At 35.9% G+C, this 16,405-nt stretch overlaps 1 protein-coding gene across 2 annotated transcripts in view; it reads left to right on the forward strand.

Moving 5' to 3' along the window:
- STXBP5L (syntaxin binding protein 5L) overlaps positions 1–16,405 on the forward strand; it is a 189,144-nt gene that overhangs the window by 12,515 nt on the left and 160,224 nt on the right. For both annotated transcript variants that reach the window (XM_075034404.1, XM_075034405.1), the window contains exon 2: positions 5,621–5,718. In XM_075034404.1, the coding sequence (XP_074890505.1) occupies positions 5,621–5,718 (98 nt within the window). The remainder of the gene's footprint in view (positions 1–5,620; positions 5,719–16,405) is intronic.

Here is a 16,405-nt window from a genome sequence, read left to right on the forward strand (position 1 = left end):
GTCAGCCTTCACAACCTCCTATGGCAGCAAGTTTCAGAAGTTCATTACCTGTTGTGTAAAGAAGTATTTTGGTTTTTCGTTTTAAACTAATCTTTCATTTGTTTTGAATGGCTCTGTGGTTTTGCTGAATAACAGTTCTGTATTTAGCTTACCCACTCTGTTGATGATGTAAATCTCAGTCATATCCCCACACAGCCTTCTCCTCACCATTCTGAAGTTCACGGCAGCACTTCTAGTCTTTTCTGATGAGACTTGTGTCCATCACCTTGAGCATTAGTTGCCTTCCCTGTATCAGCTCTGACTTGACTACTTCTTCAGATGTGGATACTAGAGCTGCATACAGTGCTCAAGTAATGGGCTCACAGAGGTTTTATATAGCAGCAAAATGATGCCCTCTGTGTTATTCTTTATACTCTTCCTGATGATGGCAAACATTACTTGGCTTTTTGGGTTACTGCTGCACATTAAACCAAAGACTTCAGAGGAATGCCAACCATGCCCACAAAACCACTTTCCTGAGTTGTAAATGCTAGTTCCAAATTCAACACTGTGTAAGCCTAGTTAAGATATTTTTTCCCCCTCTAGATGCCTTATCTTACGTCTCTCCACACTGAAGCTCATTTATGACCTTCTTGCCCACTTATTCAGGCTAATGAGGCCTTTCAGGAGTTGGTCACCATCGGTACTGAATTTCACTATCCAAAGGAGCTTACTATCAGCTATGAACCTGGAGATTTCCATGTTCGCTACCTTTTATAGGTCATTAAAGATGATGAATAAAATTGGTCCAAGCACTCATCCATGGAGTACCCAACTTTTGAGTTTTCTTCATGGTAAAAATCCGTTAAACCCTATCCTTTGTTTTCAGTTATCTAACCAGCTTTCAGTCCACAAAAAAACTTTTCTTCAGTCCCATGACAGCTTTGTTTCTTTAATAAGATTGCTGTGGAATGTTATTGGAAGGCTTTTGCAAAGCATACATATATTCATATCCCCTTTATTTACATGCATGCTGACAGTTTCATAGAATTAGAGAAAACCAGTCAGACAGGATTTCCCATTGTAGAAACTCTGCTGGCTTCTACAACGACTTTTATCCATGTGGTCAGTTAGTCTTCATTTTACCATCTTTCTGGGGACAGCAATCAGCCTTCCCAGTGTATAGCTCCAGAGTCCCTTTTGTAGATGGCTTTTTCCCTATGACTGTTTCTAGCTTTACACAGAGTAAAAGAACTATCCATGGGTATCTTTATCTAAGAAAAAAAAAAAAAAAGGTAGTTTTTAGAATAACCTGTGAACATGCTCAGAAGCCCTGGTTCCTAAAGTAGTTTAAGAGCTAAATGGAATCCATTGCTTGGATTTGAAATTTTTGAAAGTTTTAGCTAAGCTGGGATTTTTACAAAATATATTCCTTTGAAAAATGAAAATTTAACTAATAAAAAAAATGTATCTTTCCTCTATTGTTTTCTTAGGTTGGAAGCCTACTGATATCTTGTCCTCTTTCCATCTTTCCTGATCAGGGAGCAGTCTTACCAATCAGAGATTCCAGGCACAGAAGCCTATAAATGAGGGATGTCATGGTCTTATAGCGATATAATGCACAGCAGCTCATATTTATAAGCACCCATTTTCACCGCTACAACCTTGGTGAAAGCTGTAATCACTGACATTTTTAAATTTCCTACATAGCTAAGAGGCTATGTAGGTTTCAGTCAACACTTTATCCTCTCTTCCATAAACCAATCAATTACTTGCTTCAATGAGATTTTTGCATGTGGCATGTTGGTCGCAGTTTGGAGGTAGATTCTACATCCTGAGTCACAGGCTTAGACTTCATCGTTCAATTTTAACAAAGAGACATCTCAAAAATTATTTACTGAAGTAAATCAGTTTTGCTGTCAGATATTATAAAAAACAGGGTATCTCTAAAATACTAGTAGAAAAGTTACAAATTTTAAGTTTATGCAAATTAGCAGGAACAGTTTTGACTATAAACCCTATTACTTAATTGATACAGTTTAAAATTTAGTTTAGTCCTCTATTTTCTGCGGCTATTTAGAGAATATAAAAATCACTTTGAAAAAATGGTGTGTTTGCAATCTAATATAAACTACCATAGACCAAAAGTTAAGAAAAACTCTTATATTGAAAAATTGCATTATACACCATGTGAACAATTATACTAGATATTGCATATTATTACTAGTGTGATTTTCTTTTTTCAGCTAAAGAAATATATCATGGTATCTTAGAAAGAGATTGTTGTTATGTTATGTTCTGTACAGCATATTAAAATGTTCATTGGTAGAATACTAGCAAGCCCAAAAATCAGTTTCCTATATTCATCTAGATAAATTATTTAGATTACTTTAATGATATATACATGCAATTCACCGTAAGAATATTTGCTTAAAATGATTTAAAAGAGAATTTAAAAGAGAATAACAAAGCTGAACAAAGATTTATGCTGATATTGTAGCTGCATTTGTAATTGTTCTGTTTCTAATAAATTATTTCACATATTGCACATAAACTGTATGTCCTAGGGAGCACAGACTGGCTCTAGAGACAGCATGCCAAAAAAAGGAGATGTAAAAGAAAGCTGGATAACATGGAGAAAAGCCGTCCTAGCCCCATCTGCTGTCTGCCTCCCCCCCCCCTTTTTCTTTTTTTTGGCACCTTCTTTTTTAGGGCATTTGGGGTAGGTAGGTCTCATATTTATTTGAACACAAACTGATGTTTTAGGATATTTTTCTTCTGCTTTTGCCTGCTATTGAGATAGTTTAATTTTAGAAAAAAGATCTACTTTGTTTTACATTTTCTGCTCACCATTGATAGTTTTGGTCCATATTGTTCCTACTAGATGCAACTCAGATTAAATAGGAACATTGGGGTTTTTTGTGTGTGTGACCCTAGGATCGAGTTAATTTTGTGGCCTTCCCCTCTTCTTCATCTGTATTAGTAAATGCTCCAAGGAAGCCCAGGCACAGTTATAGAGTCATTACTTATTCTTACATGTATGCTCACACTAGCTTTATCAATACATAATTGAAAAATGTACTTCAAGTGCTAGCTTTTCATGTCAATTTTTCTCACAGCCCTTGGAAATAGAAGGGTTGCGGGACCAAGGCTGAGGAGAAGAGTCTGGGGGTCTGAAGTGTTAACAGCTTGTCACTGTTCTTCTGTTGAACAGGCTTGATCTTCAGAATCACTTCTGAGGCTACTCTAATTTGTGCCAAAATCTCAGTCATAAAGACATCTTTTTCTGCATTAACTGTATGCAGTATATCTTGGCTCTCCTTCCAAACTAGTTTTATCCTTTATTTAGAGCCCTAATAAATATAAATATTTTACTTGAAACTTGTAATTTACTTGGATGTTCAGTAGACTTCAACAATTTGGGTTTTTTATTCTACAAATGGCAGAATTTTGCATTCACAAGAAATTCCCGATTGGAGTTTGTGTAAATACTCAAATTTGGAAAATGGCTGCAAAATAGAAATAACACTTTTGAGTCAATCCTAGAGTTTAAGAGTTTTTACTGTACTATGATCCTGAAAAGATGTACATCACTATGCTTCTAAAACATAGTTCTGTCTCAATAACAGGACCCAATTAAAATTTCCAAATGAAAAGTCTGGCTATAGATTGCAGAAATACTGAAAATATAGAGCAGGTGCTAAATACATAGGCAAGAATGCAAATAAGTCTTTTAAAATATTGATCTTTGTATTCTTAGATCTAAAAAATAGTACTGAAAGCTCCAGTCATAGCTAAACATCAGAAAAACTTACTGTGACTGGAATTGCTAGAAATTCAGACTTTATTATAGAGAGAATTTCTAAAAATTAATAATTAAAAAATATTATTTGTGAAATATATGTTTTTTCAGATAAGGAAGAACATTATTCACAAGAATACAGAAATCTCAAATAAAATAGAAAATTAGTAATGCAGTTAGGCCAAGCATTCAACACACTACATTCAATACTACAATTCATAATTTCTGATGGTTTTGTGACATGAGAGGTAAAACCATTTTTATGGTATGTAAGTCTAGTTCCAGCTTAGATGTCAGAATAAAAAAATTTGTATTTGAGTAATCCTACCACGTGAGAAGATGAGAAGGTTAAAAAAAACCCAAACCAACAAACCACAAAGCAATCCAAACCAGAAACAGAGTTGTGGAGATCTTTGATAAATGTCTACATTAATGTAAAAAATGAGTTGCTTTTCTACAGCTTACTGAAGTAGCATATGTTTCTGGATTTTTGCAGTCTAGAAACTAATAATTAGATATTCTTTTAAAAGACATCCCTTATCAGCAACAATTAAGATACGAGATGAGTAAGACTTCTTTCAAGGAAGTGGTTATTTGCTGAAAAAGATACATTTGGTTGTTCCCAAACTACTTGTGAATATCAGTTCAAGTGTTTCCAGCTGTAATGGAAGAGTTAGAGTGATACAGCTGTACAAATCATCAGCTGCCTTTTACTCAACAGGTCTGCAATTAAGGAATCCCTTTTGTTGAAGTTGTTCCATAGTGCCTGCTGAATGCTTCAGCAGACATGGTTCATGAACAAGGTAATTTCAAGGAAGACAAAAATACCTTGAAAAGTTAAATTTCATTCAGTTCAAAGTACTTCCTCTCCAATCCCAACCATATACTAAAAAGAGAGTCAATCCTAGAGTTCAATATTATATATTATAAAACATTATTGTTATTATACTAAAAAAAAGATATTATTTTCTACCCAATTTTAGGTAAGCAGTCATACATACAAAATTAATTACAGTTCATTTTTATGTGTATTTGTATAGTCTAGTCTAGCTTTTTCAATTTCTTTCTTATGTTAGTGTTCTCCCTCATCAGATTGTTCCTCATAAGAATCAGGCAGGTCATATTGGTCATAACATCCAGTTTAAGATAACTTAAAATATTATTTGAGGCAGTCTTCAAATTCAAGGATGCATTGCGTCATGCTCAGTTCATTTATTCCCCAAGGTATCTCTGCAAAAATTGGAATTAAAAGCATAGTATTATAAATAAAGATTAAAAAAAGGTGAGTGGTTCAGTTGCTCGTTTTGAGAACAACTTCTCTGGCATCTTTGTTTTTTAAATTGATATTAAGTTTTTTTACCTCGTAGACTCAATTCAGTTTATTGGTTTATTGGATCTCTTCCCCTGGACGTGTTCCATTTCTTTCTGCTGAAGCTGATCTGTTGAGGCTGAGGTTATTTGTGACAGTGTTTTAAAAGCATATTATGTGTCTTTTTTTCAATTTACAGTTCAGCTGCCTTGCATATTAAGGTTATCTTTCCGTATACCATATAAGCAATACCTACCAGTTGTATATTGGCATATACTTTGCAATCTACTTTGTTACAACAAAATCATTTAAAATATTACTGAGTAAACAGCGTATGTAGAAATTGACATGACTGAAATTCACCTCTGTATTCAAAATACTGTATCTTTTTAAATACTTTTCCTGAAATGTATTGCAGTACTACAACATATAGCAAAATACAGATTGTCTTCCTATATGTATAACATAAAGCATACATGCTGTCATCTGTGGTTACAGTTCAATCACTTTGCTCATTTGTTCTGTTTCAGACGGTTCGCCATGGTTTTCCTTATCTACCCACTGCCTTAGCTTTTGACCCAGTTCAGAAAATTCTGGCAATTGGAACAAGAACAGGAGCCATACGAATGTATCCTTTCTCATTCAGAGTTTACACCATTTCTATGTATTTGTAATACAGTGATGTGAATCATCTTCTACAAGCACTCAGGTAAGGTTACAGTTTATGTTGTTATGTTCTATTTCTTTTTTGCTTTACTAGATGGACTGGAAAAGGATGCGCTCTTGAGGAATTGCCATTAGGTCCTTAAGATGTCCAAAGAAAAATTTTTGATTGAGTTTTTGGCATATGGTTTTGGCATATATTGGTTAACTTAAAGCAAAATTAATTTTTGATTTTCAGCATGAAAATTAGACACTTTTCATTATGTAAAGGTAGACTACACAGTGGTAATGAGCAAGTCGTGACTGTTGTGCTAGCAATAAAGAAATTAATTGCTGCAATGCAGCTAGCTAACTGTAGACGCCTTCACTGAGATACCTATGTATGAGATATTGTTTAGACTCTTCCAAGTGAATGGTAGGAAATAAGTGATTTTAGGGCAGAATTCATCTTTTCCTGGAAGAGAGAGTGAAACACTCTAAAAGTGCCCATTTCTCTTCATTAATTATAAAGGTACATCAGTGCCAGCACTTTATGTACTTTTTTATACAGTAGGAATTTTAAGTTAGAAGTCTACACAGAATAAATTGAATAGAAATGTAATGAAAATTTGAAAACTTTGTTTTTTTAAAAAAATCTGAGAATATTTAAACGTGGTATATTTCAAAATGTTTCTCTGCATAATTTTCTTAGTTTGTCGTGGTTCAAATGTATTCCAATTTGGTGAAAATACATATACAGTAAGGAAAAAAAGAAGAAAGAATATTTCAGGAAGGCTTAAAAGTTACAGGATATGGAAGTAATAAACCAATATTTTTTACAACCTTTTTGTAGCTAAATAAATTCTGGGTTTAAAGTAGGGGACAATGCTCTATAAAATACCAATCTAATCTTTTCTGGTTCTTTTGCTACCATTGTTCCCAAGGTAACTATAAACCTGATGAACCGAAAGGCAGGTTACAAAGTAAAGAAAAAATCTCCTCCTGGATAACCAGTCTGTGCTTCATGTAACATGACTAAAACTTTGTTTCCTCTGGTTTTGAGTGCTCTTGGTCTGAACAGTTGCATTTTCATAAGTCTCATTTTCTATTTGATCCAGAACTTCTCACAAGACTCAACCAAACCTCTAGTTATGCAACAAGCTTTGCTTTGATAGTTCTTCTCTTAATATTTACCTATATGAAGTAGATTGAATATATTCTGTTCGATTACAAATTGGAAAATCCCCTTGAATTTGTGCACTTCTGGGGAAGTGCAAGTCTAGTAGTCATGCTTTCTTCTTTTGGGAGGTATGCAAGGTTAGAGAGCTGGAGCTTTGTCTCTGGAAACTTCACTGATATCTTCTATGAGTGGGGGTATTGGGAATTTCATGGATAATGTAGGAAAAAGACCTTGCAGAAGATTGACTCCTGAGCCCACCTCTTCTTTCCATCTTAGCAACCTCGTTTTTGTAGGAGCAGTGCTGTTACTGGGTAGGCATCGTATACCTTTATAAATCCCTCCTTTGAGAAATATGCAGGTATGAAGCCTGAATTAATCCAGGTTCATGTAGAAGTTAAGTTAAACCTGAATGTCCCCTGCCACAGGAATGGAACATGCAGTGGAAAATTAGCTCTCTCCCTAACCTTATATAAAACTCTCTCTATAACTTCTGTGGAAATGGATTATAAAGGGTGAGAGGAAGAAGGGAGAAGAATGTTTTTCAGAGTATCCTTCCCTGTAATCTCTCTTCTCCAGTTTTGGTAACAAACCCCTACCTCATTCACAGAAAGTTTTCTATGAGTTCTAGTATCTGAATCAAACAAGAGCATCAAGATTACCATGGAATTTGTAGGGTTTTTAAAGACATGTCATCTCATAACATAAGTGCTTCTCAGCTTAGGCACACAGAGCCTAGTTTGCTTAATTGAGCACCGAGTTAATGGAAGTTGTCCTTTGAAGGCAGAGGGTGCCATAAAAGGAATTACTTATTTATTCATTTTAACTAAGGCTTCTCCACTTGGCTCTCAAATGTTCACAGAACATATTATGTAAAAAGCCTAGTTGTGGACTAATAACTTTGCATTTGTACACAAGGCTGAACAGTAATCAGTGAAACGGGGCCGGGGACCATGCATGGAACACCACTCATTTAAGCCAGTCTTGCTACAACTATTTCTAATTGTTGAAATTGGGAAATAAAGTTCAAGCCAGATTTAGTATTATATCTGAAAATACAATTTATAAAGGAATTTTTTTAAGCAAACTGAAAAAATATAGATTTTAATGGCTCTGAGTCTTCCACAGTATCCTGTAAAAATACTTTTTAACAGAGCTGCACAATTTCATTCTGTCATGAATGTGTTGGGTAAGAGAAAGAGAGAATTTGTTCCACACATACATTGTGTTTGGCTGGTGCTGCTAAGCAGTACTGTGGATGGAGTGAAAGGACAGACTATTTGGCTACTGTCAGAGAAATGCACCCAATTATTTATTTGTTTATTTATTGGTAGCAGCAAAAGGGCCTGGTTTGGATCAGACTCTGTTGTGCTGGGCAACACAAAGGCATAGCAAGACAGAATTTATGTATAGTATTCATGTAATGATGTAGAACAAGTTTTCCTGTGACCAGTGTAAGTCGCATAATGGTATTGTTGCTTCCCTGTCTTTCTAAAAGATCCACAAAGTATTGATACTTCTATTGGTCACAAGTTAACAGGTCTCAAAAGACAAGCTGTTTTCAAAGAAAATGAAGCATGTACCCCTGTGTTATGAATTAATGTTTAACATCACGCCTTCAGGTGATCATTTCAAATGATCCAGCAGCAGTACTAAAATTGACTATGCTAAATTGGCCTGAAATAGAGTATATTATTCATGAGCTGCCATTAAAGTAGAGAGATAAATGAAAGTTCATTTTGGTATGACAGTCAATTTGTCTTCTCCTAGATTTCTTTTCAGGCTGCTTTAGATGCAACTGCTATAGCTTCTATAGCAATGGGAATTGCTGTTGCTATGCTCTACTGATCCTAGCAGTCTCTGTGGGATTCTCAAGGAACTTCAAACAACAATGTAGATTTTACCTACACTGATGACTGCTGGGTACTGGATCCTCATAGGGACAGCTATGCTCCAGCCCACAGAATGAGAGTGCTGCAAGTCATCGATGAAAGAGTATCTTCCCATTACCAACACAAGCTAAGAAAATCTGAAATTAAAGGGTGAAAAACCTACTCTTGAAACAATTGCCATGGCATCTGGTCATTCTTTTCCTTTGTCGTAAACACAGCAAACTTTATGTCCCCTCTGAGGACTTTTTTCCTATTTGAAGCCTGTTCTCAGCTCCATACCTTTGATCATTGCTCAGATCATTGCTTGATGTCACTCTACCTGGACTATCCTTGCTTCAGGCAAACACATTCAGATGAAGAGGGCCTATGAAATTGAATTCCTTTTCTTATCGTCTCCATATCCTTCTTCTCTAGTCCCAGTCTGGAGAACCTTCTGACATTACACACAATAAAACAAAGTGTGCAGTCTCTGGTTACTATCAGAGAAGGTTCTGTATTACCATACAAAGGGGCAAGAAATTAAAAGACTTGGTCAGACTTAAGTCTCTTCCTCATTTCAGAGGAAAAAGAGAAGTCTGGGGGTTTGTCACATTCTTGAACTGAATAAATAGATTAAAATCAGTGTTGTTAGCAATGATTATTCCAGTATCAGATCTGAAGAAGTGGCACGTTGCTGTCAGATTTCAGGATGCATATTTCTGTATTGTCATTTATTCAGCTGACAAATGCTTGTCAAAATTCATTAGAGGTACTTTCTGGAGTCACTGAGTCCTTTCCTTTGGACTTCTTTCATCACATCAAAATGTGCTTTGCCAGTACTGCCACCTACTTCAGACATATAGAACAGAGCACCTATGTATTTTTGTATTGAACTGCTGATTATTTGGTGGTCAGCTGCAGTAAGAAATTCTGAAAGAGACTCTTCTGTATCTATTATAATCTTTGCTTATTAAAAATGAGAGAAAGTTTGTCTTAAATCCAGTGTAAAGAAAACAACTTACTGGGTCCAGAATGGCCTCCACACCACTGAAAGTTTATCCATCATCAAACAGGCTTAAATTAGTAATATGTCTTTGGACGTGTTTTAGTGTTGTCTATTTTTGTCATTAATATATATTCTTTAGACTTACAGGCTTCATTTGTCATGGATTCAGGTTAAGGGGCATGCAAATCTTCACTTTCAGTTTCTTGCTTGAGCAAAAAAGTAAGCCGCCCACAAGACATGCAAGGCCTTTCTAATAGATGCAACAGCTTGCTGTATTCCAATGTTATCAGATAATATAGTAGCCATTTTATACCTAAGCAAACAAAATTATTCTGATTCACTAGCATGTGGAAGCGTTGCTCTGTCCCCACCTTTTGCTTAGCTGCACGGTCCTGACACTTTCCTTGCTCTGACTCTAGTGCTCATCAGATATTTCTGTAAGCAATCCAATTCACTAACTTGGCAAAATACTAGTTCTTTTTTGTTGTGTTACTTTCTTGCCAGATTAGTGAACTGAATTATCTGGTGCTTACCTCTGGTGCTAGTCAGAGTGATGCATAAGGAAACTGGAGGGGGTGCAGAGCGGGAGATAGAAGACAAACAGAAATTTTGGCAGTAAGGAGCAGGTTATTAGATTGATTTGTCTTACTACGTGAAATTGCATCCCAGAAATCCAGCTATGGCAGAATTAAGTTGTCTATGAAATTTGCTACAAAATGTAGAAATAGTCTTTCAATTTTGAGTGGTATAGAAGATAGCCTATCTTTTGCTTACATTTAAAAAAATCTTCTTCAAGTAAAGCCATTTTCTAATCACAAAAATTCTACAAGCTCTGATCAAGAGAGAGTCTGGTTTAGGTTCATGTTTGGAATCATTTTTCTGGCCTGTTTTATGTGGTTTTTCCAATGCTTTGATAGCAAGGGTGATTTTTGAATGTCAAATACAGTACAGCAATACTTATTTTAAAAGGTACATTTTGTGAAAAACAAAACTTGGCTTCAAGGAGGCCAATGGTATCCTGGCTTGTATCAGAAACAGTGTGGCCAGCAGGACTAGGGACGTGATTTCCCCCCTGTACTCAGCACTGGTGTGACCGCACCTCGAATACTGTGTTCAGTTTTGGGCACCTCGCTAGAAGAAAGACACTGAGGTGCTGGAGCGCATCCAAAGAGCAACAAAGCTGGTGAAGGGTCTAGAGAACAAGTCTTATGAGGAGCAGCTGAGGGAACTGGGGTTGTTCAGCCTGGAGAAAAGGAGGCTGAGGGGAGACCTTATCGCCCTCTACAACTACCTGAAAGGAGGTTGTAGCGAGGTTGGTGTCAGTCTCTGTTCCCAAGTAACAAGTTGATAGGATGAGGGGAAACAGCCTGGTGGGGGTTAGATTGGATATTAGGAAAAAATTCTTCACTGAAAGGGTTGTCAAGCACTGGAACAGGCTTATGGGAAGTAGTTGAGTCACCATCCCTGGGGGTATTTAAAAGACATGTAGATGTGGCACTTAGGGACATGGTTTAGTGGTAGACTTGGTAGTGATAGGTTAATGGTTGGACTTGATGATCTTAAGGGTCTTTTCCAACCTAAATGATTCTATAAGATTATATCAGTTCTTTCTATGAAACAGCCAATATCATATGTTTGATTCCAGAGTTACTATCCCAAGTAAAGGGGAAGGTGAAATCTAAACCTAAGATCACTCTATTGAATAGCATGGATCCTCAGCAGCTGAGGTACACAGAGAGACTACATTACTGGGAAATCGAATTGAGTCTGTTTGTGTGCTCTAGAAAAAAATCAGGCAAAGAAAACAAATAGCACTAATTAAATGGTCACCTGCAGAGTTCTGAGGAGGTATGGAATTTTACAGTAGTTAAAGGAAGTGTGGTAACGAATGTTTGACATCAGGTTGGATGTACTTTAAAAGAAAAGAAGAGAATATAACTTGAGGTTTTTGTCTGTGAGAAGGATGGCATAACATCTAAATATAAAGTGTGACAGATTTACTCTCCCTGGAACTGCTGTCTCTTAATCTAAACATGGTTTCAGTAGATCTTTATCCTTAAAATAAGCCTACTGTGTTCCATGCTGTTTACTCTGTGTGATTTATTGGGCAGATGGAATGGGGGAAGCACAGACAAGATCATAAAACCAAAGTTCTGTTGTTTGACTTGGAAGAATCATTGATGCATTTCATCTTTATCTCATTGTGGAATATATTTGGGATTTTTCCAGAGCACTTGAGTGATTCAGGAACACAAACCTGACTGAGAGTCAGTACTCCTAACATAAGTTCTTTTAAAAATCCCTCTGGGAATCAATACATACATATATATGTTAATTTAATGTCAATCTACAAGAATAAAAAAAATTATAAAAGATATAAAAATAATCAAATTTACCTGTATGATTAACTCTGACAGAACCAGAGTTTGGGGAATTTTAAATCTATACTGAGATTATTACGCATCTCGTTATGTGTGCATTCATATATATATATATATATATACACACACACACACACATATATATTAGGTCTCTGCATATATGCATAAATTTGGGTCCATTGGTCTCCCAAGCCTCTTTCATGCTTTTTAAGTAAGCAGGTTAAATACGTTGCAGTTAAATGTACTAGGCTTCCTTCACTTTAAATTGGTGTTTATCCAGGAGGTAAAAAAGGAATCAGATATCTGCAAACAAATTACTAAGAAAAAATAGATTTTCATATATTTGGAGATGCACATAAAAATGGCATCCAGGTGGATGGATCTGGCAGCATTTTAATTGGAGCTGATGACTGCATTTATGATCATGATCTGAAAAAAATGCCTTCTGGATGTTTGTTGCAAGAATTTTACCAAGTTTAATAAAAAAACCAACTTACTGTGATATTGAAATGATGACTAGCGGTGATAGACAACCATTCCAAAAAGTATTGTGTCTTAATTAGACTTTGTGTGAGCTTTAGAGCTTTCCCTACCTTTTTTGTTCAAAAATGTCATCAACAGAAGTGTTGTCATGCATAGGAAGTAATGCACATCAATTTGCCCTCCTTTCCAGTCAGCTAATTATCTTTTTTAGACAAATATCCATGACCTAAATTTGGCAAACATCCTTAAAACAAAGAAATTTGTAGTCATATTATGCACTTAGTTATTTATTTTTAGTCTTTTCTTCTTTTGCTTTTATCTGGCAAATACTCTTGGTGGGAGAGAGAATTGGTATTTCTCCAAATAACTCAGGAAAACTAATATCTAGTAAAAAGGCAAACCCAAAGTACATAAGTACATACACACACTGGGATTCTTTTAGCATTGTGAAGAGAGACCTATTTCTGCCTAGCTAGAGGGGCTGGAACCTAAGACCTCTCCATCCCAGGTGAAAACCTGCTAGCCATGATTGCTTGTTCCATGTCTTAATTAACGAGTCTTGCCTCCTCCCCCAAACCTCCACATCCTGCCCTTCTGAACTGAAAGGATCAAGAGTTACTGTTATTCCAAGAAGGGTCTGGTCAGGACATTGTGCTCATAGCACTTTTATTTTAAGCAGAGTTAACTGTTCATTTTTGTTTCCTGATTATTTTTAGGTCTAAGAAATGCTGAACTGTTAATGGGGCAGGTTTTGAATGCTTTGTAAGTACACCTTTTCATTCATACAAGAAGGTGTCTGACGGAGAGAGGCACCTGCAGACTTAGAACTGGCTAATCAGAACTTTTGGAGATAAAAGTTTTCATCTTTAGCAAGGCCTGAGACTTGTCTTTTCAAGTCCTTTGGCCTTTAATAAATAAAGCCTTTAACTTGGTTCCTGCTGTTCATATCTGTAAAATGGAAAAGCATCTACCAGTGTCAAGAAGTCTTATAAAATGTAATGCACGGTCATAAAATTCCTTTAAGATTAAGAATATCAGAATTATATTTTCCAGAGCTATAGAAAAAGGAGGTCCTTAAATACACTCACAACTGAGTGTTGAGCACTGTTAACAAACATCTGTGAATTATCCTATGCATTTTGATCATGCCTCCACAGTGTGTGGTTTGTATAAAGTGAAGAAATAGCCATTCTTGAACACATATTTGTCAATTAAAATAAAATTTCATATAAAAATGGACATAAAATTACTTTAAAGATAACTCACCTAAATGAAAACCATCATCTGGACCATAAGCTTTTCAAGCTGCCAACTTCCTCAAGTAGGATGTCCCAGCTAAAAAGAAAACAAAGCTAGAAACTCAATTTTTTTCTGAAACAACAGGAGAAGCAAATTCTTTTGTGAGGATCATCCCTAAGAATGTCTTCTCCTATGCTCCTAAAGTTTGTAGCTTAGGGTTGCTAGCATTGCAACTCTCAAATGAAGGGAAATAATCAATGAAAAACTATTTCATTTTATAGGTTCCTTCAGTTTCAATTGAGAGATCATTCTTTTGTACTTGAAAGTAGAAGAATCACTTCATTAGGCTGGCAGTTTTTACTACAGCAAAGCAGCTTTCTCAATTTCTTTTAAGAGTAAATTAAATCACAGAGAAATCAATATCTGCAATAAGAAAACAGCGTAATTTTCAGGGCTGCTGAACAACTTAAGAACTTGAGACATTTTCCAGTTGTTTAAAAAAAATGTTTGAATTATTTTTAAAGGAATATAAATAATGCTATATGCTACATATTCCTGGAAGTAGGCTACAACTTATGCTGCAAGAGAGGACACAAAAACACTGAGTCCTTACCAGTTTTGTTTAGAGTAATAATTCTCTCCTGGCTTCAAATCCATTAGTTAATTTAATTCTGAGCAGGCAGGTGGAATGTTGTACCTTACTTGTCTATTTTAGCTAGCCAGTGCCAGGGCTTGCCTATTTTAGCTTACCATAGCCATTTCTAGGGCTTCAAAGAAAGATACTAAGAGGCATTATACTAAGAGTGAGTATTTTCCTTCTAAGTTCCTATCCTACCCAATGAAACTCTGAAACAAGAGTTAATAGAAGTACGGTACAACTAGGTCTGCACGTTCAGTTAATTCATTTTGCGTTAGTCCTGCATCAGTTCTGGCCCCACACCTCTCCAACTTTGCTTCTGCTACTGTCAGGATTCTTCACCAACCTTATGCTTCTGGTCCTGGTGAGGAAGAGCTGTATCAGGGTCCTTGTCTAGTTTGCCATGCTGTGTGCTGTATAGAAAGGAAGAAGCACAGACATTCCACTTAGAGGAAATGAGGATGAAAGAATGAAATGCAGCCTCTTTGAACTACTGCATTCTTTGTTTTTCCATCTTCTATCCTGTGAGATTGATGTTATAGCATTAGGAGAAAAAGAGGAAATTTCGGTGGTTTCCTGAAACAGTCTAGTTGGTTGCCTTCTCCTAAAGTAGAGGAATCAAAGTGTCTGCCCTTGTTCCCCTAGCATGTTTGAAACTTACGAGAGAGACTAGAAGTTGTTCTGTTTTTTCTAGAGGGGTATCAGGTATAGCTAAATTAATTTGTGAGGGGAAAAGTTACCAAAACTGCTGCCACTGATTCCATTGCTACTGAATAATTTAAAGATCTCTTCTACTTCCTTAGTTTAGGATCCTGAAAGTTGGCAACTGAGAAATCATAAAAGCTCTCTTCCAGCAGTTCTGATAATGTGGTGCAGTTTCTAACAGGACAGGTGAAACTTGTGAATGATGGAGACTGTCAGAAAGAATGTTCACAGTCTGTGTGCTTGGTGTCATCTTTGCTATCCAGGAATAAGACTTCCACTGATGCCTAAGGGTTGTCTGGCTACTGATTTGTCTTTAAGCACAGCTAGATGAGATTCATGCTATAGACCTGTATAAACAGATCTCCGAGTTTGCAAAGATAAGCAATCAGTAGTTAAGCAAGAGCATGTTATCTGTCCTTGCTTCTGATATTTCCCATATTTAAAACTTCACTGGTGTGATCATCAGCTCTTAGTTTTGCAAGGTCTGTGCTTTGACAGAGGACAGGCAATGAAACCTTGTGTTTTAGAGCTCCAACCCTGGGTAATAATATTGCATATCTGGATTCTTTGATATGATGTTGGCATCATGATCATAATTAATACACAATGGAATAGCAAATCAAGGTTATACATACAAATTTAACTCTTGCAGTTGTGATAATAGTTTTGAATTCTTGGCTTTAACATACAGTCTTTATCATTCCTTTAACAATTCAGTGTGATCATACAGTAAATAATTATCTAAGAACTAGAGTTAGTTTTGCACTAGTGTAGGAATCATAACTTATTTTCTTGATTTAAATGTATTCAAATGTATTTTCAAACATGAGTTCAAATATTGAATTAATTGCTATGTAAAATTAGCTGAATGTCAGAAAAAAGATTATATAAAGTCTGTCTCAAATAAAATCAGATTTAGAAATAGCCAAACCTATTAAAACCATCAGTTTGCCTTTTAATGAGCAGCTTTACATTCCTAATTAAAATTATAATTGGTTGTCATCCTGCTTGCTAGAGACACCTTTAGAGTCCAAGTTTCAATTCATTATTTCTCATTTTTGCTTTCTCTTCTTCTTCCTTAGCAGGGAGTAGAAAGAAGTAATATTGTCTATAGTTCCAGCAATGATTATAAAGGAAAGTCTGTCAGTATGCCATGAAGCTATGAATGGCTATT

This window comes from Buteo buteo, chromosome 8 (genome assembly GCF_964188355.1).
Source record: "Buteo buteo chromosome 8, bButBut1.hap1.1, whole genome shotgun sequence".
NCBI lineage: Eukaryota > Metazoa > Chordata > Aves > Accipitriformes > Accipitridae > Buteo > Buteo buteo.